The sequence below is a fragment of the Phyllobates terribilis genome, unplaced genomic scaffold (assembly GCF_046119375.1).
Source record: "Phyllobates terribilis strain yellow unplaced genomic scaffold, ASM4611937v1 Scaffold_1__5_contigs__length_1240528914, whole genome shotgun sequence".
Classification (NCBI taxonomy): Eukaryota; Metazoa; Chordata; class Amphibia; order Anura; family Dendrobatidae; genus Phyllobates; species Phyllobates terribilis.
In genome coordinates, this window is record NW_027362761.1 from 309,126,431 (window position 1) to 309,145,647 (window position 19,217).

Here is a 19,217-nt window from a genome sequence, read left to right on the forward strand (position 1 = left end):
GAACACAGTATGTTTTCTCTCATTCCATGTTTTGTGTTTTTTGTTATCTCTCTATTTTTTTGTTCCTACTTCTCCCCAATTTCTCATCACTGGTTGGCTCCTATGTGTCTCAGCTGGAAGCGCTTCACCACAGGCTCAGTGTGTCCAGTACTTCCTACATTAGTCCTGCTCAGCCCGGCTCCTTCCATTCATACCAAGTACTTCTAGATCTCTAGGACACACTTCTGTGTTGTAAATTGTAGTTGTGGGGAAGGATGGGGCTTCTGCCATTTTTCACCACTTTTTATCCAATGCAATCTGGGTATTGGTGGGCACAGGCTGTATTAAAGGGCTCTAACAGTTGTTGACTATGGTGTATTGATTAAAGCCGCTTTGCTTCTGTATTATTTTTGCTTTTAACTCTGCATATGTGTTTCTCTTTTCCGGGTGCTTCAGGGGATGCTGCTTTGCCTGTTTTTATTTTTGGCTGGAACTGTGTGATAACCAATAAACTGCTTTGGCTCTAATTTCTGGGGGGGGGGGGTTGTATACAGGTTGTGAATTTTAACAGAAAAGGTGCATTCATTCTAATTAGTAACCTATCCGATTTACCACGCAGCAGAGAAGTATAGCATGTTTAACCATATTAATGGTATTTGGTAGCACACATGCTACATAGATACGTTCTTTAGTCACTTTTTGGCTGCTGGGTCTAACACTTCAACTACTGTGTAAAGGGATGAATGCAATTTTTTTTACTAACGTCTGACTGCCCATCTTAAAGTGCAATGCTTTGTTGCTTTTTTTTCTTGCTATTTGTTGTGCTATTCTCTAGTAAATGTAAAACCGTAACATTTCTATTTTAATACTTTATTTGTAGGATTCTTTCCAGCCCACGGAGGAGCATGTCTTATTGGTCAGGGTTCTTGTTAAGCATTTGCACGCTTTTGCCAATAGCCTAAGACCGGAGCAATCGTCCCCCTCTGCTCACTCTCACACACCAAGTCCATTGGAAGAGTTAAAAAGGTAACTGAGCCACTCTGTCACCGGTGTACGTAGGTGAGATATGTCTGAGGGATGTGAGCACGGATCTCTGTACAAGCAATGGCGGATAATGTTACTCGCTAACCTCACCTCCTATGCTTGACCAGCTGCATGTGGTAAATCCAGGAAGGATGATGCAGCAATGAACTTTAAACTTTATTTTATTCACAGTGCCTTGGTGAGCTGAAGTAAGATGAAGGGATGAAGATGAGGTAGAATATGGAGGGTAGAGGCAACAGGAGAATCCTCTCTTCAGTCCTGATGAACGTGCTGCCAAGATGGCACTGCCCACAAGAAAGGATGTGATAGGAGGAGTTGCAGAGAGAGAGGCATTATGAGAAATCACAGTAATAATACATGAACAACATATAACAGTGGCCAGTAGATTTCAGCAAAGTACAACATATACTGGACCATAATCTATATATGATAAAAGAATGAATTAAGACCTATAACATTAGGCAAATGTCCCTGAAATGGCAGAAAGCTTTTGCAGACGATTAGCTGAACAGCACATAAGCATATTTAGTTATTCTAATACCAGAAATTAGGCGCTGCCACCATTTCCTATATCTATGTATTATATATACATATATATAATGTGTGTGTCATTTTTTACATTTTAAAAATTACAAAAAGGAAAATGGGCCGATGCAAAAGTTTGGGGACCCTTGGAGATTTTTGTGCTCAGATAACTTTGGTAGCCTGTTAGGGTTATATATATATATATATATATATATATATATATATATATATATATATATATATAAAACTCCATTTCTCATTTTTTCCCTTTCTTGTTAGGGTTGTTATCCCTAGATTCATTCAGCCCAAGCTGTACATCTTTCTGCAACATTGCTTTGGTCACTGGCCCCTGGATGCTTCCTTCAGAGCGGTATGTACAATGAAATATTATCCTAGATATTTTTAAAAATGAGTGTGGTTGCAAACAGTATGGCTCCCAAAACAACCAGTTTATTAGTTTCCTAAAAGAGCTGTGTCCTACGGGGGATGAGTTTGAAAAATTAACACACTGGTTATTTTTTTGTATATGTCAATCATAAGGAAAATCTGTCCTCTTTGCAGGTACTAGAGATGTGGCTGAGTTATGTGCAGCCCTGGAGATATGTTCCTGAGAGATCTTCTTCACCACTCAGCAATGAACAGAACCGTGCAGTGTCAGAAAAATGGTGAGTAGATGCTAACAATGCAGATGGCTGCAGGTGGGCACTGTACTGCCATGCAATAAATATCCAATATCGAAATGCCACTTTGTCTGGAGTAGACTGTTGTTCTTAGAAATAAAATAACTGCAGAGTCTTTCAAAAATATGTTCCTTAGCCTTGTACCTCATTGCTGTTCCTCTGGCCACTACAGCATAGTAGAATGTGTGGGCAGACGACAGTGAGCAACATCATCACCCTTTGCCTGTCTGCTCCATTGTAGTGATGGTGCTGGTGTCAGCCCCCCACCACTATATTGCTTTTACTGCTGAGTATAATGTCATGGAGAAATATATCTTCACCCTAACAGTATATGTAGAGACACTTCATCAAAATATTCCTTTAAAGGGAACCTGTCATGTCTCATAACACTATCGGCTTGTAGATATAGGGTTAATCTACAGGCTAATAGCATTATGACTGTGCCCGGCTGCTGTACTGAATTAACTTTATTTCTCCCGGGAGTCGCCAGCTTTTAGTCAAACAGGCACACTGGCTCGGCTTGCTCACTAAACTGTGAGCGGCGACTGTAAGCAAGCCCTGGCACATGGACGGACTGCTAGCTCTGCATTGATGCACTACTGAGCTGACTGACAGTCAGTATGCCGGGCCGGGTTTACAGCCGCCACTAACAATATAGTGAGCAAGCCGTGCCGGCACGACTGAAAGCTAGTGACTGCCGGGAGAAATAAAGTTCATTTTTTTCCCTTGTACTGCGTTTGGGGACCCCCATAACACTATTAGGGTGAAGATTAACCCTATATCTGCAGGTTAATAGCGTTATCGGACATGCCTGGCTCCTTTAAGTCTTAATAATTGTTATGCATAAACATTTTTTACTGCATAATAGAATGTATTATAAGTACAAATACATTTATATGTGTGTTCCGTACTGACAGGGCTCCGTTTGTGCAGGAAAACTTGCTGATGTACACAAAGCTCTTCCTCCGGTATTTGAACCGCGCCATTCGTAGTGACCTTGTCAGCCCCAAGAACGCGCTAATGCTCTTCAGAGTAGCAAAGGTTTTTTCCCAACCAAATCTAACGGAGATGATCCAGAAAGGTAAAAAATAACACCTTCCTTTAGTGTCAGATGTGCTTGTCATCAGCTGTACATGTATTAAGCATTAATTCACACTCTTTACAGGCGAGCAATTACTACTAGAACCAGACCCGGTAATGCCCCATCGGCAGCACCGACTTCTTATGTCCCCCAACCTTGGTGGAAGCTTCCTGTCATCTTGGCAGCCACCAATTACGGATGCTGCTTTCAGGATCAAGAGCCATGTGTACAGCCTGGAGGGGCAGGATTTCCAGTATACACAAATGTTTGGTAGTGAGACAAGAAACCTGGTAAGTGTAGTGTTATGGAATCAGGCATAACTGCAGCCAATCACTGAACTCTGCCAATGTAGACTGCACAAGCTGCTGAGACCAGTGATTGGCTGCAGTGCTGTTCATGTTAGGTCACCGCAGCAGCTTGTAAATAATCAATGCAGCGGCAGAGGCGCTGGATGGGACCTGGGGAGGGTGGGTAAGAGTTCATTTTTAGTATTTTTCATGATGGTATGACTATTTTGTATTGAAAGAGGTTTTTTGGTTACAGAAAACCCTTGTCCCCAGGTGCAGTATGTTTTTTAATAAAAACTTACTCACCCTCCCCGGGTCCAGCACAGAGTCCACTGCTGTTTTTGGTGTTTTATTGTCTGAAGTGCTGACGTTCTGTCGACAGCGGTGCTCCAAATTACGTAGCTTAGCACTTCTGAACAGTTTGTGTCGCCTACTTGGCCAAAGCCTTAAGGTGCAATGGCGTAAAGCACAGTGTTTGTTGGTTTTTTTTGGCACAACACACAAAGGGGACCTCCACATTGCTTTGTCCTATTTGAAATAGCCGATTTCTTTTCACTACAACTATTATTCCTAATTCCACTAAGTAATTTTTGTGAGCATGGAGATAATAGATAGATTGGAGTCTTTGTCCTGGGACAAGAACTTTGTTCTTAAATGGATTTGTTTGTCCTGGAACGGGCTTTCTGTTAGTTTATATATGTGAGTGTATACTGATATTTAACGCACACACCTTATTCCTTTTCGGCGTGTCTAATTCCATTTTATACACAGGTTCTGCGACTTGCTCAATTGATCATACAAGCCAAGCAAACTGCTAAATCCATCTCGGAGCAGTATCCAGACACAGGCAGCCAGACACTATTCTCCTGGCTTGGGTTAAACAGCCAGGATCAGAACAATACCTACACAGGGAATGACCTTGATGAGATGGGGTATGATAGTATTCGGAAAACTGATGAACACCTGGAAAAAGCGCTGGAATACCTCTGTCAAATCTTCCGGGTAAGTCTGAATATGGACTTCTAAACCATATTACGATGAGGCCCCTTTCAGTATTTGGTCAGTATTTTACATCCGTATTTGTAAGCCAAAATCAGAAGTAGAAACACGTCACCACTTCTGTATTTATCACCCACTCCTGGCCTTGGCTTACAAATACTGATGGAAAATACTGACCAAATACTGGATGTGTGAACGTGGCCTTAATCTTGTGGAAATGTATCTGCTTTGGACAACACACTCTGCATTTGTCTGGTGCATGTAATAGAGGGGAGGAGGACCCTACTTGTCCATGCTAGAATATATTCTGTATGTACTTGAATGTGTTTGTACAAGACTACATTCATTTATAATGCAGTTTTCCATAATATCTCAGAAAAAGTCTAACGTGGTAATAAACCCAATGTTCTATGGCCAACTATGACATGATAGAAACCTGTGTATATATTAGTGCAACCTTCCTCTGTATTTAAGCTGCATAAATAATTGTAAATGCAGCCTCTTATTCCACTTATTAGGTTGTGCATGCCATTAACCCTTATGAAAATATCTTCACTGTTGTATGTGCACATGGTCAGTATTTGCAGCAAAAAATCTGCTCCAAATACTGGAGTGTTGGCAGGAAAAACACTGCATAAAATACGTGCATTTTTTATGCTGTTTTTACCTATTAATATGAATGGGTGAAAAATGCTACCAGAACTGACATACTGGAGATTTAAAACTGCTTCAAATCTGGAAGGAAAAGATGAGCAACATGTGCATGAGACTTCAGAAATCTCATTCACTTTGCTGATGCTGTAAAACATTGTTTCTTTGTTGTTGTTGTTTTTTGTTTGTTTTTAATGCAATGTGTGAACATTCTCTAAATTAGTTGTTGTATTCTCTTTTCAGCTGAATTCTGCACAACTTAGTCACCTTACAGTAAACTTGGGGAACGCACAGGACGAAAACCAGAGGAATCAACTCCCCGATTTTATACAAAATGAAAATGGAGTTTGTCTGACCCCATTAGGCAGACAGCAGGTAAATTTATGTATTACAAGTTTCCTGGTGAGTAATGACTCCATTGCCAGGTGTCTGAGTTGTTGTAAAAAAGGTACATCACAATGATGATTCATGTGTCCACTAGAATGCCACAAAAATATCCTGTCTAATATATTAAGCAACTGCTTTTCGATAAGCTATTGACAATATCCTAAATGTATAGACTCATAGGACACCATTTTATTAAAAAAAGGCATCATTGCCAGAGGTGATAAAGGCTCTTGATGCTCAAGACCAGGAATCTAAACCATTCGTGGGTAGTACGGCCCCACAGCCCTCCTGTATAGTAAGAGATTGAGCATACATAGGTCTATGCCATAAGTTTATGTTAGTAAGGAAAATAACTTTACCTGTACTCATCACATCATCCTAAATCTTACCCCTTTTCTGCAAAAGGACAATAGTATTCACGTCCTGCGAAGGGGTCTTCGCGTATGGAGTGGACTCTAGCTGAGCTCTCTCCACAAGTGGCAAGTCCCTGCTATCTATAATATAACCAGGGATATGTCCTTCTGTCCGAAGCCTCTGTAGACTTCACATGCGCACTGCGCCTGCACTGTGTGGCCGGACATAAAGACACATCCCAGACAGGGAGGAGGACAATGCTGGAGGAGGAGTGGGGCATCGGAGATAGCGGTATGCGTAGGGGCTGACCGCATACTGCGATCTCCGGCTCTAGTGGGGACATACCGTGATCTTCAAAGAGGCAGGAGGAGGAGAGTGGCGCTGGAATCAGCGTGTGCGCATACCGCGCTATCTGGTGCCATTTTGTTGACGCTGCAAATTTATTTTCAACAAAATGGCGCCGGAGATCGTGCTATGTGCAGGCGCTGACTCCCGCGACAGTCGTCCTCTGGCCTCTCTGGAGATCAGTGTCTTCAACAAAATGGCGCCAGATACCGCGGCATGCACACGCGCGGATTCCAGCGCCATTTTATTTAAATAACGCAGGCGATGCGCTGCAGGGGAGTGGTGGAAAGGACAGTAGGAGTGTTTGTTTTTTTTTCTTTATTGATGGATGGATGGGGAGCGGGGACCAGGATTGGGGAGCATATACCAGGATGAGGAACTAGGATGGGGGAACGTGGACCAGGATTGGGGAGCATATACCCGGATAGGGGACCATATACCAATAAAAATGCTCGCCACCCGGGCATAGAACGGGTTCAGTAGCTAGTATTATATAGTCAACAGTCACGTCTGGCACTAAGTTCTGGACATGGCTGTTAACCATTTAACCCCTTTCTGACGTGGTGTGTATTAGTACGCACCACGTTGGAACCCCAGCTCAGCGTGGGCTCCGGTGCTGAGGCCGCACTGAACCGGGCACATGTAAGGTTATTTATACAGCTGACATGTGCCCGCAACAGCCGCAGGTGGAATCGCAATCCACCCGCGGCTGTTAATCAGTTAAATGCTACTGTCAATCTCTGACAGCGGCACTTAACTCGCGCTTCCAGGAAGCGCATCACTGACTTCGCCCATTGGTGACCCCGTCACGTGATCGCGGGTCACCGTTGGGTTGGCATGACAACCCAGGGTCTGCAGTAGACCCCTGTGGTTGTCATGTCTAGATTGCTATGAATTGCTATGAGCGCTGCCCAGTGGTTGGCGCTCACAGCAAGTGAGCATTTCTGCTACACGCAGGCGATCTGATCATCGCCTGTGTGTAGCAGAGGGGATCAGGTAACTGCTGCTTCTAGTCTCCCATGGAGACTATTGAAGCATGCAGAAAGTGTAAAAAAAAAATGTTTTTAAAAATATGAAAAAAATAAAAAAAATATATAAAAGTTGAAATCCCCCCCCTTTCAACCCATTCAAAATAAAAAAAAAACCACATATTTGGTATCGCCACGTTCAGAATCGCCCGATCTATCAATATAAAAAAAGAATTAATCCGATCGGTAAACGGTGTAGCGAGAAAAAAATTCTAAACGCCAGAATTACGTTTTTTTTGCTCACCACAATAAAATGCAATAACGGGCGATCAAAACATAGGATCTACCCCAAAATGGTATCAATAAAAACGTCAGCTTGGCGCGCAAAAAATTAGTCCGCATTTAGCCCCAGATCACGAAAAATGGAGACGCTACAGGTCTCGGAAAATGGCGACTTTTTTTTTTTTTTTCCACCACTTAAATAAAGAAGCTATACATGTTTGGTGTCTACAAACTCTTAATGACCTGGAGAACAATAATGGCAGGTCAGTTTTAGCATTCAGTGAATGCGGTAAAAAAAAAAAAAAGCAACTGTGGTATTGCACTTATTTTTGCAATTTCACCGCATTTGGAATTTTTTTCCCATTTTCCAGTACACGACATGGTAGAACCAGTGATGTCATTCAAAAGTACAACTTGTCCCGCAAAAAATAAGCCCTCACACTGCCATATTGACAGAAAAATAAAAACGTTATGGCTCTGGGAACAAAGGGAGCAAAAATGGAAAATGTTCCGGTCACTAAGGGGTTAAATGAAACGCACACCAGTACCCGTGCACATTGATTTCTATCGACCGATGGATTACTATGACAGCTGGGGGTCTGCTGCCTTAGGCATTGCATAAAAGAGAGGAAAGACTATATGCTCTGTGCATAGTATGGGCATGGCCTCTGCCCTCACAGGCACTATCTGCCTCCTGCGCCCGCCATATATCATGTTGATTTTCGTTTCCTGCCACTGAACATGGACACTGCAAAATGGCCATGTTTCATCTCCACGGATACTTGTCAGTCATCACCAACGATGTCTGGCACATGGCCCTTTATTTGTTTCTGGGGTCTTAACAGGCTTCATTTCTTGACTGATCGCTTCTCTCCCTCTTTCTACATAAATACCATGCACCTTTTCTTCTTGCATTCCACTATCTGATACACCTGACAATGCTTCATATATAGCTCCGGTCCCACGGACCTTGTTCTTTATTGTAGTGGCCACCTCACCAACTGTATTAGGCTGCCCCCAATTAATTTAATTAATATTTTGGAGCATGCGTATATTCGATTTATAGCATTTGCCGTGTCTATTATAGACCCAGGGGTGTTCATTCTTGGTATCATCTGGTTTTAAATGTTTTTAAAGGAGTGTTTTCTATGGTGTTCAATAAAGATATGTTTATTCTCATTAGCTATTAGGTGTGCTCATCACTTATGTATTATCGTTCCCTTCTCCTTTTATACATTGTTTGATACTATACTTGATGTAGCACCCCCTCTGATTATTATTTTGTATTTAGTGGTGCACCCTGCATTGCACACCTAACTGCTGCCATAGGCATAGTTCCATAGAAGACTGAGATTTTCACACTACTGAGGTATTGCTGCATATAGTATAAGCAATTGCAGGTTCACGTCCCAAAAGGGGACTAAAAAAACAAAAAATAAAAAAATGAAAATGATAAAAAAAAAAAAAAATTATAAAAAAAATAAGTCAAATCGTTTTCCTCGTTAAAAATAAAATGGAAAAAATAGATATTGGCATTGCCGCGTTCGTAAAAGACCGATCTGTTAAAACATGGCATTAAAGCGCACCTGTCAGCAGGATTGTGCTCAGTAAACTACATACACTGTCAGGTGGGCGCCATTACATTGATTAATATACCTTTGTTGATGAAATCCGTTCTGTGGTTCTTTTTTAATCTTTATTTTCATTCCTGAGAGTTTGGGGGGGGCGCTCTATCTGGTGGTTTGATTATGTATTCCTATGTCTGCCTTCTGAGAGGTCACTGTGCCTTCAGTCACCTGTCTCCTATTTTAAATACTGCCTGTGTAGTTGTGGTACAAATCTAGAAATTTACATGTAGCAAAATGGCCCCGCCGCCTGCGCATGCCGATAGATGCTACAGCGCAAGCGCCCCTAGTGGCGCCATTTTGTTGGAAGAAAAATAAATTTGCCTACAGCAATATGGCGCCGCCGACCGCACTTGCGTAGTAGCATCTCTTGCTTGCCGATAGATGCTACAGCGCAAGCGCCCCTAGTGGCGCCATTTTGTTGGAGGAAAAATAAATTTGCCTACAGCAATATGGCGCCACCGGCCGCGCTTGCACAGTAGCATCTCTCGGCAACCGAGACATGCTACTGCGTATGCCCGGGCTGCGGGGCCATTTTGCTGCTGGCAAATTTCTTGATTTCTACCACAATTACACATGCAGTATTTAAAATAGGAGGCAGGTCAGTGAAGGCACAATGACCTGTCAGAGGCCATACAGTGGAATACATAAGCAGAGCACCAGATAGAGCGCCCCCCACAGGCCGCCTCGAAGCACGAGCATATCATTATGTCAGAAATGAAAATAAAGATTAAAAAAGAACCACAGGACGGATTTCATCAACCAAGGTATCATATTAATCAGTGTAATGTCGCCCACCTGACAGTGCATGTGGTTTACTGAGCACAATCCTGCTGCCAGGTGCGCTTTAAGTAACCGATCGGTAAATGCTCTACCAAGCAAAAAATCTAAATGCCAGGATTACATTTTTTGGTCACTTCACCACCCTGAAAAAAAAAAAAAAAAAAATTCATAAGGTATTAAAGCATCATATGTATACAAGATTGGTATCGATAAGAAGCTCAGTTCACTAAGCAAAAAAATAGCTCTTAATCAGCCCCATCAACAGAAAAATAAAAATGTTATTAGTCTTGGAAAATAATGACACAAAGCAAGAAACATTTTTTCTTTTCTAATCGGAATTTTTTTTACATCAAAAAAATCAATGCATGGTTGGTATCACCATAACCCGACTCATGTGGACAATCAGGTTTTCCAGGCCATTTTTGCTGTACAAACAAAACTCAAAAAACAATGGCGGAAGAACATGTTTTTCTTCTTTCCACCATTTCATCACACTTGGAATTTTTTTACAGTGCTTCAGTACATTATAGGGTAACTTAAGTGGTGTTATTCAAAACTACAACCCATCCCACACAAGAAAACCACAAGCCATCATACAGCTGTGCTACGGAATAATTAAAAAAAAAAAAAAAAGTTATGGCTCTTGAAGGAAGGTGAGGAAGAATTAAAATATTCCTTAATTTTCAAAGGGTTAAAGAGCAGAGGGGATTTTATAGATGTTCATTTTTTACCTTCTATTAAACCTACATTGTGTGAAGAAAGACTTAACTTTATATTGTAATTTCAGATAATAAATGGATTACGCAAGTTTGACATACAGTACTACGGTGATCCTGAGCTCCAGCCCATCCGCAGCTATGAGAATGCTACACTAGTGCGATTTCTCTACCAACTTTCTAGTGTATTAAATGAAAGGGTGGGTACTAGTGTTCAGAACTTATACTTTAATGATCAATCATGATTTGTTTTCCAGGATTTCTTTTAGTTTCTCACTAGTCATTTGTCTTTCAGTTTGGCAGTACATTGGCTTCACTATGCAGAAGACAAGACTTCCTAGGAAGGTTCTGTGGCTATCATCTGATCAGCCAACCCACTGTTAGAATGAGCCCCATGCCATCCATTAATACCTACGACCCAGCAGTTCCCCGAATACGTCTACGATTCCTTGCCAATTATCGAGTCCTGGTGTATTTGGTTCTTTTCTACTTCGTGTGCTGCAGCATGCCGTCTATAGGACCCATATCTTGTACCCTCTTCCTTCTTTTTATATATGTGCTCTATGCAGCGGTCATGACTTTCATTGTTGAACATCGGAGACCACACCAGGACTGATGCCTATTCTTTTATAAATAATTTTTTATGGGGAAAAGCAAAACCTGTGTTCAGAAATAAAATCAACACTTTATATATCTTCCTTGTTTGTGAATCTGCTATAGAAAGTAAATACGGGTTGGTCTGATTCATGTAAAAGTTCTTTATTGCACTTTGAGCCTGAGTTCAGGCACAGTTTATATATGTGGCTCTGGCAATTTCTGTGCGATTTGGCTGTCTTTAATCCATTTCATAGATGGAATTCAGAACAGATGGGAAAATTCACACCAAGCTGACAATCTGATGTGGATTTTTTTTTTCTGAAAGCAGTTTAATATTCTGTTTACTTGCATTGTACAGGACTTCGTTCCAGAAGTTTTGTAACAAATCGTATCTGAAAAAAATATTAAGGTGTACACAATGGATGATTAACCATTTGAAAAGAAGTTAGATCATTTTAGAAAATGTTTAATTTCACAACACTGCAATAAAAATAGACCTTATTCACAAAGGGAGTTAAAGCCCAGAGTGACTGTTCAAACCCCAGTACATGCGCTTGGTGCACCCTGGGTGTAGCCAAACATTTCAGTGCACCTTCCCACCGACTTGTTTTCCATTAATGTCTGCCCTTCCCTTGCTCCTGTAAAACCAAAGCTGTCAATCAATGAATAGGGGGGCAGAGATAGATGGAAAATAAGTAGGCGAGAAGGTGTACTCCTTGGCTTGCTGAGGGTATACTAAGAGCCTATGCATGGTTTGAACAGTCATTTCGTACAGGCTAACTTTTAAATGTTAGCAGACTTCAGATTGCAAACATTTTTGGTTTATTAAATTCTGTTGAATATAGGTAGAAGTGACAAGCGTGAATCTTTTAGTTTTGGTAACATTGTGTCTCTGCTTGTGCGTTTTTCTTAATGCTTCTAGTGCAAAGTTGTATAAAAGCAGCTCTCGAACCTGGGAAAATGCCACCTATCACTTTACAATGTGCCAGATCTGTAACTTATAGAATAAAGAAAATATGTATCATTTTCTGACTCACTGAAGTGTGAAAGGTGTCCTGGCAGCACTAGGGTTGCTTTTTTTTGTTTTAGGAAGTATGTAATGGAAATGGCTTCTTTTGAATCAGATAATTTTTATTAAACAAACTCACTTTACATACAGTTTTTTCTTTTTTCAAATAAGAAGAGGACACAATAACAAGATATTGACATAGTTACAGATTAGTTCAAGACAATTGCAGTATTTGTATAGATGTCAATTAATCAAAAACAATGATAAAGCAACAGGAATTGGTATTAACTAGCTTTTGCGTACAGAGACCCATCCATCTAACCAAGAGCTGATTCTCATTGACTGTTCTGTCATAGGGTTCTCATTTTGATTATTCCTTTTTTTTTTAAAGGCCTATGTGTAAGAGGACAGAGAATAGAAAGGATCGCTCTCTTATTAGTACATAGGAAGGCAAATCGGGAGTATCTAATTACGGTCCCCACATCGACTCATATTTACTCATCACGTTTCCCTGATACACTTCCTTCTCCATAAATATAGTATTATTAATCTTACTTTTTAATTTTGTTAAGGTTGGAGGGTTCAAATCTACCCAATGATAGGTCAGCAGTTTACATGTCTGAAAATGAATCCTTGAGATGTCCAGAGCCATTGGAGAGTCTAGTCTATATTTTCCCTCCAAAAGATCCAGTATACATTTCTGGGCTCCGGTTCTAGTCTCACCCCAAATACTCTCTCCAAAATGAGAGAATCTTAGCACAGGTACGGAGGAGATGGAGAAAGTGCAGTCCGATGTTTCACACTCACCCATAGACTTGCATGGGTGAGTGTGAGCCAAGTCTTGTTGCCAATCGCAAATTAGCATGAGAAAATAATTGCTGATGTGCACTGTCTCATAGTATAACATTGGGCGCTCAGTGCTATCCGATAAAACATCAGATGGCACTCGGCCGTTATACGCTCGTGTGAGTGAGGCCTGAGAATTACACTTAAAGAAAAAGTATAATCATCTCCCATGCAGATTACACCCACTTGCAGACACCGGACTAAACCAGTTTAGCTTACCGTCACTTAGGAGGCAGACAAAGGCTTGAGGCCTTGTCCCCATTAATGGTATTTTTTATTTTTTGTAATCTTTTTCTCCTTTAAATAAGGAAACAGAGGGGAATGGCTTCTCTATGGTCCCCATACAAAAGACGGAGAGCACAGTCTGCCAGGGGTCAGACATATAATAATAATAATTTTTATATAGCGCCAACATATTCCGCAGCACTTTACAATTAAGCGGGAACATGTACAGACAATAAATTCAATACAAGGTAAGACAGTTTAAACAGTTACATTGGGAGTGAGGTCCCTGCTCACAAGCTTACATTCTACAAGGGAATAGGGGGGAAACAGTAGGTGAAAAGTGTTAGTTCTTTCAGGTCAGGCAATTATAACAAAAAGGGATATTCATATAAGGCTGCATGATCTGGTCATCAGCACATATGTTTAAGTGTAATAATCAAGTATCAAGTGTAGTTATCGGGTGCATGGAGGATGTGGAGACAGATGACTAGTAGGGTGCAGATTATGAATAATATTTAGGAGGGAACAGGGGAAAGTTAGTTTATTGGGTATTTGAGGTGGTAGGCTTGTTTAAAGAGATGGGTTTTTAAAGAGCGCTTGAAGACATGGGGGCTAGGCATCAGTCAGATCATCTGGGGTAGAGCATTCCAGAGAACTGGCGCAGCACGAGAGAAGTCCTCTCACGTCTGGATGACGGGACCATTTCATGACGCAGTCGGTGTTCAGATGGTCCTTGTTGCTTGCCCCTAGAGCGTGGCATGTTGCACGGAGCAGAGAGAAGCCATGGTACATCAGCTTATGGTGCAACGGTATATCTCACTCCAGATCAGAAGATTGTATGTGAAAGAATCAAACCTATTGAGTACAGGCAAGTATAGCCCCTTCCCATGGCTTTCCATTTTGAATCACCTAGAGGGGTTTTAAAGTTGGGAACTAAGGCGAATTCATACACTACCTCACATTCTATTTGTCGATATGATTAGAGTTTCCCCAGCTACAAGGTGAGTTTGGAATTCCTCAAACCGAATTTTATAAATCTCAAGCTGCTTCATGCATACCAGACAGAGGGGCTTAATCTGAATGGTGTTGTACCTAAGAATCCAAAGGATAGCAGATTCTAGTAATTCTGCTGGATTGATTTCAGTATTATATAAAGCTCTGCTGAAACAGACACAAATAAAACATCTAATAACTTCTAAGGATAAATGGGAGGGAGATATTGGCCCCATAAAAGGTCAGTGGCAGGAAATTCTAGAGAAAGTTCTACAATTGTCTTTAAGGGAATCTCAGATTATCCAACCTGTCTGTGTTACACCGAGTATACAGAATCCCTCAGTTCCTATTTGACAGCGTTGCGGCAAATCCATTATGCTTTAGATGTAAAGTGCATCCAGCAAATTTATTGCACATAATGTGGTCCTGTCCTCATTTTTAACCTTTCTGGAAGGGAGTACTAGATATTCTAAATAGTTTATTTGCTCAATATAACTCCCTCTCGCATTGTATGCATATTGCGATATATTAAGGATTCACATGTTGATGACCATAGGAAGACAGCAGTCTCTCGTATGCTATTTATGATAAGAAATCCCTTTGTTAAAAAAACACATGTACTGTAGCGGATACAATTTGCCAAAAAACACATCAACGGGCCTAAAGAGAAATGGAGAAACATGTTGTGGACTGATGAAAGTAAAATTGTTCTTTTTGGGTCCAAGTGCCACAGACAGTTCATCAGACGACCCCCAAACTCTGCATTCAAGCCACAGTACACTCTGAAGACAGTGAATCATGGTGGCACAAGCATCATGATATAGGCATGTTTCTCTTACTATGGTGCCGGACCTATTTACCGCATACCAGTGATCATAGACCAGTTTGCATATATTAAAATACTTGAAGAGGTCATGTTGCCTTACGCTGAAGAGGATATGCCCTTGAAATAGGTATTTCAACAAGACAACGACCCTAAACACACCAGTAAAATAGCAAAATCTTGGTTCCAGCCCAACAAAATCGAGGTTATGGAGTGGCCAGCCCAATCCCTGGATCTTAATCCGATAGAACACTTGTGGGGTGAGATAAAAAATACTGTTTCTGAGGCAAAGCCAACAAATGCCAAAAAACTGTGGGCATCCTGGGCTGGAATAACAGTTGACAGGCGCCAGAAGTTGGTTGACTCTATGCAACATAGATATGAAGCAGTTGTAAAAAAAAAACTGGGTATACAACTAAATATTAGGTTAGTGATTTACAGGAAAGCTAAATCCTCAAAAAAAAAAAAAAAGTACAGAAAATAACAAAAAATTAACATTGGGCTGTTCTAAAAAAAAATAGCAGTGTCGCAATTTGTGTTTACAAACTCACAATATGTAAAGTAGTTAAAAATTATATACATTTCTCTTCATGTTTTGAATTAGAAAACAGTCTGCAATGTTCCCAATGCATGGAAATAAAAACTAGTATAAAGATTTTGTGCTTAACTCATGTTTTTCTACTGGTTCTCATCTTGTCTTTCCACTCCACTCCTGGACGCAGATACTTTCAAAGATCCCACAGCTAGCTGTATGGTTTCTTGGCCATGTCTGCACTTGAGACAACGAGCTAGTTTTTTATTTTATGCCAAGCCTTCGCTGCCACTTGGCTCACCAAGGCTGTTCCTGCTTGGCCAGCAGTCCTGCGCTAAGGCATCCATTCCAGGACTCCTACAACTATGTTGTCCGACCTTGCAGAGCAGATTGGCTATGTGGGTAGCTATCTCTGCTTAGTCTTGTTTACAGCTGACGACTGTCCTGTTCCAGGCCTCATTCACCATTGTGGAGACCTGTCAATAGCAACAACAAAAACATATTTTTGGCTTAGTAATTAGTTCATAGGCCCTGCTAGCTGATGATTATCACATCAGTGTTTGGGTTTTGTTTATGCTTTTGGCTACTTATCTTCCATTGACCAAGAGATGCCTCCACCCTTCAAGAGCTGAAGAAATTTCACTACAGGCCAGTCCTTCCTAACATCCACACAGCCAGTCGGACAACTCCTCCAGTTACATAGGCAACACATTTTCTTTGGTATTAAAAAGCACCACCAACTGCAAACTCTTTGGGGTGGATGGCAGTTTTCTCCTCTTCCAGGATACATGCCTTCCACAGTCATGACGCTTGAATCTGAGAGGTCTTGCCTCTCCTCACATAATATTCTCGCTACCCTCCTTTAAGGCAGGAAAGGGATGCAGAGAACGTATCCTTGTGCAAACCTGCATGACAGGATACATGACGGGACTCTTTTTCCAACTGATGACTTTTTTCAATCTTGTCCTCCATGGTCTCCTTCCTTAGCTTGTTTTTTTCCAAGCCATCTCTTCACTTTTGTCAAGCATTATTGTTCTGTTTCCAGTACATGAGCACTTTACATGTTTTTTTTTATTCAATATTCTTCGTTGTGCCCACGAGGGACGACTGTTCAACAGCTTCAAGTCAAGGATGGGCCGAACGAACAGACTTGACTACACTGCTTCAATATAGTCTCTCGTTCTGTTGAAGCCTTCATGGAATCCTGGGAATTTGTCCTCCTTGGACATTCGGGAGGCCTAACTCCATCTTAATTTTTGGTCTTGGCTCTTGTGCTTTCTACAGACCAAAGATGTTCACAGATATTGGGGCCGCCATCAGGGTTCTCTTTTGTGCCAGGGTGATTTTGGTCATCCCCTATGTAGACAACATTCTTATCTAAACATGGTCTGTACAAGGTTTTTTTTTTTCTCCCAAGGAGCAAGAGGTCTGTTCTCCAGATGGGCATTCATTTCTTGAGATGTACTTAACCATTCTCCTGCTTCAGCATAAGCGTCCTGGGCAGATGGGTACTACGATCAAGACAACTCCCTTTGTTCAGTTTCCATACCATGCCCCTGCTGCTTGCCCTCCTCTTTTGTTGGCATCAGACAGTATTCTCCCTGGATTGTCTGGTTCTCCTCCCACCCATAGTCAGGCAGTCTCTGATCTGGTGGTAGATCTCTCCCTTCATATCGACTACTTTTTTTGTTCCTATTCATTGGCAAATGGGGATGTCATACACACTTTTGGAAGTCAACTGTACAGGGACTCTCTTTGAATCAAAGTCCTCAATATCCTGGAGGTCAGGGTCATTCTTCTGTCCCTTCTTGATTGACAGGACCAACTGTCAGGTCTATCCATCTGGATCCAGTTTGACTGCGACTGCCGTGCCATTATATCAATCATAAATGCAGAACACAAAGTTGTCCAGCCATGGCAGAGATTTCTAGAATTCCTGTCTCTGCAAAACAAAGAATTCCAGCAATCACAGTGGTACTCATACCCGCGTGGACTACTGGGCTGTGGATTTCCTCAGCAATGAAGGGCTATCCGCAGGTAGGTTGTCTTTACTCCCGGATGTCTTCCACCAGACTTCAATGGGACACTCCAGACTTCCACCTCATTCCATTCAATCCAAATTGTTTAAAAAGATAAAGCCGGAAGGGGTATCCATCAGCCACGTGGCCCTGGACTGACCTAGAAGATGCTGGAAAACAGAAGTAATTTTCTTGCTACTTCCCAGGGCCCCCTATTCCAGGTGGGGGCCTCCTGCATTTGCAATCGCTCTTGTTAGCAGCATGGCTTTTGAAGTAGTTAAGAAATCTTCAGTTTTCTCCAATCATTCTATGATTATATCAAGAATGCCCTCCTCCTTGTCACGTTCCTATCTTTGTACTTGGATGGCCTTTTTTTTTGTACCCAACCATGTTGTTTCTATGCCCTTCTATCTTCTGGGTCTTTCTCATTTCTTACAGCTAGATCTTGAGTCCTTCCTGGCTCTTGGTTCCCTCTTGGGACAGGTTTCTACCCTGCCCAATCCATTTCAGAAGCATCTGACTTCCAGGCCCCTAATCAGGTCGTTCCTTTACGCTTACCAGCTCCCCTTAAATCCATAGCTTCTCATCCTAGTCTTGATGCCTTACAGAGCTCTCCCTTCACCCAATCCAGGACATCTCCTGGTAGGGTGCTTTGCTGGTAGCATTTACTTCCATTAGACCAGTCTCCAGCTGGGGGATCTTTCCCACTGCTCTCTGTTCCTGGTATCTCCCAAGCATTAAGTGGCCTTCACTTCCCTCTCCCTAAGGCAACCTTCAGCCCTAAAAGGGAAGGTGCCATAAAAAAAAATTTTTTCAACAATTGAAAAAAAATGTAAAGTATTAATGTTTTCATTTTTTAAAAAAATATAATTGGTTTTCAGTGAAGTAAAATATGAAAAATAATGTAAACAAGTTGGGTATTTCCATTTTTAAACACTAGAGGGAGCAGCTGATGAAATTTGCCATGAAAACCTAGTGTACAACTAGCTCACATTACAACTGCAGTAAATGTGGGCGGAATCTGCTCACTGTGTGATGTCGCTCATCTCCTCCCCTTCTGGGTGTTTGTAACAGGATAAGAAAGGATGAAGTTTAGGATCACAGGGAGGAGCCATTTTGTCAGTGACTGCAAAGTGATACTGACAAGTAGACAACGTCACCAAAAACAGCCGGCAGCACCGATTCTGTGAGCAGTAGTGAGCAGTGTTGCTCACTGTATCATAAGCTGGGGTTAGATATGTGGAGTGAATCACATGTGTGATTAGATACAGGGCTAAGTGTAGTTTATCACATGATAGGATTAGATATTGAGCTCAGCGAAGTGTATCACACAGGATGGGATTAGATACGCAGTATCTAATGTATCAAGGACAGAAGATAAAGAAATGATGAACTATCCTAAGTATTGATAAAATACAAAACTTTATTCAAAACCCCATCTCTTCAAACAAGCTTACAGCCTGCCATG

General features: G+C 41.5%; 1 protein-coding gene across 2 annotated transcripts in view; it reads left to right on the forward strand.

Annotated features, from left to right (window-relative positions):
* SMPD4 (sphingomyelin phosphodiesterase 4) overlaps nucleotides 1–11,395 on the forward strand; it is a 30,978-nt gene extending 19,583 nt beyond the window's left edge. The window contains exons 10-19 of one of the 2 annotated variants that reach the window (XM_073674273.1): nucleotides 114–197; nucleotides 860–1,005; nucleotides 1,828–1,918; nucleotides 2,110–2,213; nucleotides 3,146–3,309; nucleotides 3,394–3,599; nucleotides 4,368–4,598; nucleotides 5,490–5,621; nucleotides 10,778–10,906; nucleotides 11,002–11,395. In XM_073674273.1, the coding sequence (XP_073530374.1) occupies nucleotides 114–197; nucleotides 860–1,005; nucleotides 1,828–1,918; nucleotides 2,110–2,213; nucleotides 3,146–3,309; nucleotides 3,394–3,599; nucleotides 4,368–4,598; nucleotides 5,490–5,621; nucleotides 10,778–10,906; nucleotides 11,002–11,322 (1,608 nt within the window). In that variant the 3' untranslated portion in view covers nucleotides 11,323–11,395. The remainder of the gene's footprint in view (nucleotides 1–113; nucleotides 198–859; nucleotides 1,006–1,827; nucleotides 1,919–2,109; nucleotides 2,214–3,145; nucleotides 3,310–3,393; nucleotides 3,600–4,367; nucleotides 4,599–5,489; nucleotides 5,622–10,777; nucleotides 10,907–11,001) is intronic. The other variant, XM_073674283.1, reaches the window with a different exon arrangement.
* The last annotated feature ends 7,822 nt before the right edge of the window (nucleotides 11,396–19,217 follow it).